The sequence below is a fragment of the Diachasma alloeum genome, unplaced genomic scaffold (genome assembly GCF_001412515.2).
Source record: "Diachasma alloeum isolate Michigan unplaced genomic scaffold, Dall2.0 Dall_scaffold_00209, whole genome shotgun sequence".
Lineage (NCBI taxonomy): Eukaryota > Metazoa > Arthropoda > Insecta > Hymenoptera > Braconidae > Diachasma > Diachasma alloeum.
Genome location: NW_021680374.1, coordinates 1,624,198 through 1,633,591, shown reverse-complemented (window position 1 = coordinate 1,633,591; position 9,394 = coordinate 1,624,198). Strand labels below are relative to the sequence as shown.

The window sequence follows — 9,394 nt, the reverse complement described above, 5'->3', positions numbered from 1 at the left end:
CTCCATTTCTCCTCTCATTGGCAGAATTGTCGTCTCATGCAGAACAAATAACTGTCTGATCTGAAAATTAAAAAAAAATTTTTTTTAAATGTAATTGAATTCCCAATGGATTTTGCGAACAATAAAAACACTTGAAACGAATTTCCCTAGATTTCATGAAAAAATTTTATCGCATGCGAAAAAAAACATGGATATCACCTCTGAAAAAATTCCAAATGAATTTCTCCCCTCCCAAGACTTCTCCAATGCTTTGGATTCAGCTTGAATAAAGCCTGCGAAAAAACCACAACTTCCCCAGTGAATCGTAAATGACGTTCGATCGACGAGGCTATCGTATACGGTTACAATGTAATACCACAGACCGGGTGTTATAAATAAAATATCAACGATAGCCACCCGTGAGGTTAGAGATATGACAAAAAATCCCGATCAGAATTAACAATTCACTCGTTGAAAATCGTCTCCAAACAAGGGGTAAATTGATTTTGCAAATAACTTGATAATTTTTTGCGAATGGAATTTCGCTGATAATGTATTTTAAATTGATTTCAACCTTGACACAACATTCAATTTTTTTTCCATTTCCGAGAGTATTGGTTCCTAAATGAAATTTCCCCCACTTCACAGCAAAAACGAATGTCTGAATTTCCCACACATTTTTCAGACCTATAAAACGTCTGAATAAAATGAAAATTTGTCTGAATTTTAAACATGAATTAAGATGTTTGGACAACTGTTCGTCCGAAATTCAGACACTTTTTCATTTTATTCAGTCGTTTTTTAGTGTCTGAAAAATGTCTACAAGATGATTGTGAAATTCAGACATTCGTTTTTGCTGTGTTGTGCGTAAAGTAAAATTTGACGCCCCCAAAAATAGGAAATTTCGGATTTGACGAATGCAATGCTGCCCTTCGCAATAAAAAATGGTTGAAACCCCTTCGAAAATCTCGACACATATGTATCGTCACGTGAGGTCAAGTGATTCAACGTGACGATATAACAAGTGTCTCAAGATGAGTCGTTGTAGCACGTATGGCATAACTTCTCACGAGAGGCCAAAAATTCGTCTCATACGGACACGTACGAGAGATTCTCACAAGTAAAACTTGTTTTCCCATTTCTCTCGTGGGTGTAACACCGACACAGAAAAGGCCTGCGGATGCACGAGAACCCAAATTCGCTTGTTCTGAAGAGCGAGAGGGTCAACCCAACTGACGGGAAGGGAGAGGCAAGACACCGAGAGAAAAAAAACGCACGCAACGAAGAAAGAAGTTGGCTCTTTGCTTTACTTATCCTCTGCCAAGTCTCCCGTATTTACTTGGAGATGGAGAGAGAGGGAGAGAGAAAAATCGTGCGGGAAGGACAGAGCGAGAGCTTGTTTTATAGACTTATTTGTGCTCAGTTGGTGACATTTTAATAAGGTGAATAGTCGGATACTATTTTAAGGTGCCAAGTCCCCAAAATAAAACACCTGATGTTGTTTTTTCATGAGAATTCTAAACTCTAATGACTCGAAATAAATTCACCAACCACGATAATTGCCATTTAACCATTGTTTTCAGTCCAAGAAAGCCATTTAATTCCCTAATTCGTTGGGAAAAAAGTCTTGTATTTACTTTCAGATGTCTAGAGAGGGAGATAAAGAGATAAATTGTGGGTGAAGGACAGAGTGAGAGTTTGTTTTACACTCATTTGTGTTCAGTTGCTGACATTTTAATAAAGTGAATACTAGAATACTATTTTCAAGCATCAAGTCCCGAAAAATAAAATACCTAAGGTATTTTTTCTTGAGTATTCTGATCTCTATTTTCCCAAATCACTTCAAACAAGCTCAAAAATCGTGATGATCAGCATTACCTCATTGTTTACCTCCCCACGAAACCCAAACAAACCACGGGTTCATATCATTCTGTGCTGAGTGCTCAGTTTTATCCTCATTTGTGTTCAGTTGACATTCTATTCAGATAAATACTCAAAAATTATTTTCAAGCATCAAAATAAAGCCCCTGAGGCATTTTTCTAACCTCCATTTCCTTTAAATGCTCCAAATAAACTCAAAAATCATGATAATCTCCACTAAACCTTTGTTCACCTGCCAACGAAGCCCTAAAAATTACCCGTGAACATATCACCGCGTCCTAAGTGCTGCTCTCTACTCATTTCAATAACCTGACCCCTAGAATACCATTTCCAACCATCAATCCCCCAAATCCCTCCAAACAAACTAAAGAATCTTGATAATCAGCATTACCTCATTGTTTACCTCTCGACGAAACCATAAACAAAGCACGGGTTTATATCATTCCGTACTGAGTGCTCAGTTTTATCCTCATTTGTGTTCAGTTGACATTCTATTAAGATAAATACTCAAAAATTATTTTCAAGCATCAAAATAAAGCCCCTGAGGCATTTTTTCTAACCTCTATTTCCCTTAAATACTCCAAACAAACTCAAAAATCATGATAATCTCCCCTAAACCTTTGTTTACCTTTCTTTATCATCCCGTACTAAGACCTCAGTTTCATCCTCATTTGTGATCAGTTATTAACATGTTAATAAAGTGAGTACATCAAATCGCCAAAATAAAACCCCTGAGGCATTCCCTCTCGACTATTCTAACCTCTGTTTCCCCAAATCGCTCCAAACAACCTCCAAAATTCTAATAATCACCACTACTCCATCGTTCACCTGCCAACGAAGCCCTAAAAAATTCCCGTGAACATACCACCGCGTCCTAACTGCTGTTCTCCACTCATTTCAATAACCTGAATTCTCATACCATTTCCACCCATCAATCCCCCAAAACAAAACACCCAAGTTATCCTCCCTGAGAATCCTAACCCCCATTTCCCCAAATCCCACCAAACAAACTAGAAAATCGTGATAATCACCTCTCTCTCGTCGTCATCCCGCCAAAAACATAAACAACGCACTTGTGCATGTCATCACCTACTCCCCAGATCCCGCCGTAATTCATCTCCAATTGTGCTCTCGCCGGTCGACGCCGCCGAAACCTCGCCACATCCCGAACAAAAAGAAGCATTCATAGACGAGTTGACAAAACGAGACAACGAGCGAGTGAGACAGCCCGTGAGGCCTAGCGGCGGGGGGGGGGGGCACAAAACACCCGACAACGGCGTGCATCGATTGGCGCACTAGCCGTGACCCCCACCATTCAGCTTTCGCTTTCACCCAATGGGATCTCACTTTCGCGCTCGCCCGTAGACGAGCCTCGGTAGCACCGATCGGCACACCGCATGCCACACGTATTGTCGTCACTTCAGTGTTACTAGTGCCAGGGAGAGCTCTGTGTATCCCTCCGAGCTGCTATATATTTTACCCCAAACAGACATTAAAAAGCGTGAGAGAAAAGCCCAGTGAATCGACAGAACACTACTTTAATTAACAATTGACCCAAAAGAATTCGCTTTTTGTTTTCGCGACGAGACAAGTGTTTGGTGCCTGGGAGACAGTGTGCAGAGATCAGCAGTGAGAATAGTGATAATATACCCCCAGCCGCACAACCGCGCGCTGCGGCGGTGACCCTGACATTCGTGCGTCGTGCCTCAACGAAGATCGACGCGCGCCGCCACTCCAGTGCCCGCTCTGTGCCGGTAATCATCGGGGAACGCTGTCCAGTGTGTTGGTGCGGTTATATCAATCACAAAACCCAAGATTAATCGAGTTTATTTCAATCGTGACTAATTGTGCAGACGGATAACCTCAAAATTCCGATCGAAAAAAAAAACTGAACCTCCCGACAACTCGTCATTTCGAGCAAAACAATCCCGCGAAGTCCTTGAACTCTCAGTGAATATCCGTTGAATGGGAGCTGATGGTGGAGTGACAGTTGGTGATATCGGGAATGCTCCAGTAGGTTCGCGAACGTCTGATAGACATTGTGAAGTGCATCGACAGTTGAGTCCTTGATAGCCAGTGGTGCGAGGGAATTTTGTGGTTTAGTGTCGTTGTGGGGTGTTATCATGGCACCGCGTCGTCACGCCGGTAATGGTCATATCGGTGGGCTCCTGGAGGTGGCGGGCAATCACGAGACGATGGAGAATTTTGGGAATGGGCCCAGCATCATGGGGACGACTCACTGCTGCACCCCCACTGGTGAGTGCCTTCGCAATGACACACCGATTCGTCTCAATGTCCTTCAGGACGTTGTCAAAGTGACTTGCAACAATGATAGCTGTCCGATGGGACAGTACATGCATCGCGAGTGCTTTGACGCCTGGGAACAGACTGTTCTTACGTATCTTAAGAACTGCGGGAGGGCCAGGAGTTGGTCGGAGCGGCAGCGCCATCAGAATCTCTGGACGAAAAAGGGCTATGATCTTGCTTTCAAGGCTTGCGGCTGTCGCTGCGGACGGGGACATCTCAAGAAGGATCTCGATTGGATGCCACCCGGGCTCAATGCTACTGGGTGCCGTAATGATGAGGCCGATCCCAAGAAGAAGAAGAGACGCAATCGACAGAATACCAGACCCAGTCTCGCTGTTTCGGCTGGACCACCACATGGCAGTCATGGCAATCGGCCCAGTGAGGCCCAGTTGATTGAGTCCAGGGGACGCGCTGGCTCGCTTTCTTCTAGCAATGGCTCTTGCTCACCACCCGCTACCAGCGAGACCAGTGTCAGCCCACTTCATCAGCCGCAGATGCTTGTCAAGAAGAAGAGCAGGGTCGAGTTCTTCGGGGATCATCGGCTTCGGTGAGTTTACATTTTGGCGGCTCGGCGAGAGATTTATTCATTATTTAATGAAATTTGACGGGGAAATTAATTCATGCGTTTGAGGAAAATGTTATGTTATTTTTTGCGATTTTTTAATTTTAGGTGGGGAATTTAGAATTTGGAGAAATTTGTATCACTTGGTTGACAATTCTGGAATTTGGAGGGATTTCTTCATTGAAAATTGAAAATTTCAGGGAAAACTGGAAACTGGATTTCAGTTCAGTTATTTCACAAACGCATGAATATTATTTCGCGCGTTTGAAGAAAACGTGATTGTTTTTTCGGATTTTAAAATTTTATGTTGTGAATTTGGAATTTGGAAAAATTTGCGTTATCATTATTCTGGAATTATCTATATTCAAGGTTTTAGGGGAAAATGTGGAACTTGTCAATTTTAGTTCATTTATTTGATGAAAATTGATAGACATGAAGGAAATTTAAGCAAATGTATTCTTGAAATTTTAATTGATTGAGAATTCAATTCTGTGGGGAATTGTGGTCTTCTTACAGCCAAAAAATTTCAAAGATTCTCAACGTCGTTGAATTTTCCATGAAATCCACAGTTCTATTTTTTTTCTAGTCAACTGTCCATGAGATTTCAATTCGCTCCAGCTAAAACAAACGAGAGATCTCATTCAGGCGAATCTAGAGATGTCAAATACTCCCAAATTATCAGCAAACTCATTCGCCCTTTCAAAAAATTAAAAATCCTCCGAATGAAATCTTCCCCTGCCATACGTTCCCTTCACTCCAACTTCATTCCCATAATCAACCTCAATTCGACAAAAAACTTGCTCACTGTCACTCCTCTCAACTCAATCCATAAAAATTCTATCATGATTGAGAGCCGATTCAGTCCTGAAATCAGACACCAGAACCCGTACGTCCGACTGATTTTGTGTTGGTTGAATGCACAAGTCCCCTCCCTCCAAGTTATCTTTGTCGCCGAGTGGAACCGGTCCATCCAGGGGATCTGGTTTGTTGTTCGTCGTACGTCTCCCTCTCCTTCTCCCTCACCCATTAAAAACTAGGCATGAACACCGGTACATCGAGTCCTGCCCACACAATTCACGGATTTTAATTCCGATTTTTTCCCTCCCCTGCAGTAATTTTTCTCGCCGATGAGAAAAGCCTCCTAGTTTGACACGTAGTTGTAGTACAACTCCTCAGACTGAATGGAAGTTTTTTTATTTTCCCCTCCCTGTTCCGCAGTCGGCGTAGGTCGTGCTGCTGCAGTACAGTGCGACTGGTTGTGAGCCTCAGTCAGGCAACATCAAGACACTTACAATCACCATCAGAAGTAGTTTTGTTATTTCTCTGCTTTTTATTTTTTTCCCACTCGTTCGCTCTAATACTCACGCATGCTGGCCTGCTACTTCCTTCGCGCAGTGGTTCGATTAATTCTATATTTAGATACTTTACTTGGAAGCCCGGCCTATTTCAGTGGCTTAATGGTATCGTTCGCTTGGCAATAAATGTTATCGAGGGAAAATGAGGAATAAGTGCAGAGGGGGGTTCAGCCACTCGCTACGGTGTAGAGACTCCAATTAAGTTGAAGGGGAGATAATATGTTTATCATATTCTCGATGATTTTCAGGGATATCTTCGGTGGCAACTACTATCGATCAGGGCTTTCACAATATTGATTGTAATTTATGGGGATTTTATCGCCGCGGGGTGGTAGAATTTCCTGCATTTTTTTTACGGAGAAATTAGTGGAATTAAAGACTCATGTCAGAAATTCCACAATTTTATCGTTTCGTTTGTTTGATGAAGATTATCAAAATAACGTCACACCTCCGCATTCTTCGTAATTGACTCACTACGAGGCGCTACTTCCGCTAGAGTGTCAACAATAAATGATGATCATTCATTTTTATTATCATTTATTCGTGAAATTGTGCTGTTGAAAATTTTCCACTGAAATTTCCGGCGAAAGTCTTGGAAATTTGTAACAAGTAACGTGTCCACTGAAATTTTAAGGGATTTTGAAATTGAAAATGCACAATTTTGTGGAAAAATCCGAGGGACTTGAAAATTTCAGTTTAATTATTCCAGGAAAATTAATGAAATAGCAAAAAATTCAGAGAAATCTTTCCTTGAATTCCAGATTCCTCTGAATTTTCCAGGAATTCCTTCAAAAATTCCTGGAATGTCATAAATTTGAAAGGAATTCCCTGAAAATTCATGTAAATTGTGGAATTTTCGTCTACTTGCCCGTAAGAAATTGGAACTTTACTTGAATTTTTAGAGAAACGACGTTTCAAAATTATCATTTTTCAATTCCTCAAACGAACAATAGAAAAAAATTCAGATAATTTGTCCATTTACACTTGTATTCGGCGCGATAATCACCCTTGTCCACATGTAATTACGGAAATTCAAACAAGACAGTGGGACTTTTTAACGAAAATTTACAGCTGCGTAACTCATCCATTTTTATTCACGGAATAGTTAACAAAGGGGGGGATCCACCGACGGCGAAGCGTTTAGTCTGTGATAATAGCTATAATGAAAAGGGCCTGATGAGATAAGAATATGGGTTTCTTTGGGATGCATGCGAGGGCAACAGCGCGAGTCGGAGGGAGGTGAGGGCTTGTGCGTTGTAGCCTTGACCGTGGGCCACCTTCTCAGGGCCACCAGTACACGAGGCGGGCTCTGGGACTACTCGTTCATTGGAGGTGGGGTTTAGAGACTCCCAAGGCCAACCGCATCGAAGCCGCACGGGCCCAAGGTGCATTTAAAGCGAACCCATGGATAAAAACAAAATAGAATGGCAGTGGGTTGAAATTCTTACGTGAAATTTGAAGCCATTGCGGTTTTACAGGACACGAAAGGGGAACTTACGCCATTTTTTTTCTCTTTTCGTTGAATTTTTTCGGTGAATAACGAAACTACCATTGGAAATAACATTTTAAAATCATTTTATTATTTAATTTTTCATTGTGAATTATTTATTTTGAACCGTTGAAAAAAACAGACAAAAATTCTAAATAATTAATTAAAATTCGATTTTTAAGGAAGATTAATAAAAGGATTGAAAATTTGTAAAAAGGCACTGACAATCCGTGAATTTTCCTCAAATTTCAAATGCAATTTAATTTAGTAGACAAATTGAAGATTAAAAATGGCGAAGTTTATTATCAACTAATGGTTAATTAGTTTTTTTCATGTTGAGTGTTTCAAAAAGACAAGACTAATTCACTACAATTGGATTTATGCGCAAAGCATAAATTCCATAGAATATAATCGACTGGAAAAATATTCCCAAATGCAGTTTTCGGTTCCACCGCCATCCGAAGAGCAACAGGTTATGGAGTAGATAAAATATCCACTTGAGATGTTTTTTAATCATTGATAATCAATTAAATTTATGTATTTGAAGAGGAATGCTTTAGGGATTCCAAGGGTGCGCTTTCGCCTCACACTTTTCGGAATTTCTAGTTTTTGCATTTCGTAACGGCTGAAATCATTATTTCACGTATGTTTATTCATCTTTATGCAGTTCTGGTGTTTTTAGTCCAGTGGAAATTCCTGTAATTGCGCGCATTGGTGGGCTCACATTTGGGGGAATAAACAGGGCCACTTTTACGTCGGCGATAAATCCTCTCGACTCTCCTTTGTCTCTTTCGCGCTTCTGCCTCCCATCGGGATATTTTTTTTCTCATCTCTTTTTTTTCCCACTGTCCCGGATGTACACTGACGGGGGAAGAAATTTTCTTCGGCTGCGTTTTCGTCTTCGGAGAGAAAAAGAGAGAAAGAGACAGAGAGGGCGTCAGTCCCACCGTGGATAATCGATTTGCACCGGCGAGAGGATGGAGGGGGAGGGGCCGAAATTGCGAATAAGCTGGTGAATCAAGAGATTCATATCCCCCGGGAAATTGTAGAGATCGGAGTCATGATAAACGATGTGTCTGAAAAAATGCAGTGAAAGAGAAATGATTGTAGATGAGGAATGAAATGGCAAACTTTTTTTTCACGGGTTTCTCAGTTTATTCGGGGAAAATTCATGAACAATGTTGAGACAGTTATTCATCATTCAAAGATAATGCATGAAATATAGTTTAAATAGTACTGGGTATCCATGAATTTTCTTAAATTTCTTGCCAAATTTAATTGATAAATTTGGTGATGGAAAATGATGAAATAGGGAACTTGCATGAATTTTTTACAATTTTCTAATCTTAAGTTTGGGACCTAAATAATTAATTTCTAACAACCTAAAGCTTCGTTTCTTTGGGACGTAAAAATTGTTGTGAAATTAAATTGATAAATTTGATGATTGAAAATGTTGAAATTTCTCTTGTGGTTCACGATTATTTGTTTACCTTCGCACGTGTTGACTCACGATACAATATGTGTCTAAAAAAAAGTGCAATAAAATATGAATGATTGCAGATGAGGAATGAAATAATGCAAACATTTTATTTCACACGTTTTCCCGTTTATTCGTGGAAAATTTATAAAAATATTGACACAGTCATTCATCATCCAAAGATAATACATAAAAATGTGACATGTTTTTTCGTGAAAAATTCTGGTTATCGCATTTAGGCTGTTTGGTTTGCTTTCGTAATCGTATTTGTATTCGTCTCTCTCTCTCTCTCTCTCTCTCTCTCTCTCTCTCTCTCTCTCTCTCTCTCTCTCTCTTTTTTTTTT

At 40.5% G+C, this 9,394-nt stretch overlaps 1 protein-coding gene across 1 annotated transcript in view; it reads left to right on the top strand.

Moving 5' to 3' along the window:
* The first annotated feature begins 3,459 nt into the window (after positions 1-3,459).
* Positions 3,460-9,394, top strand: part of LOC107036405 (headcase protein) — a 108,869-nt gene continuing 102,934 nt past the window's right edge. The window contains exon 1 of the mRNA XM_015254348.1: positions 3,460-4,714. Coding sequence (XP_015109834.1) covers positions 3,984-4,714 — 731 coding nt within the window. The 5' untranslated portion in view covers positions 3,460-3,983. The remainder of the gene's footprint in view (positions 4,715-9,394) is intronic.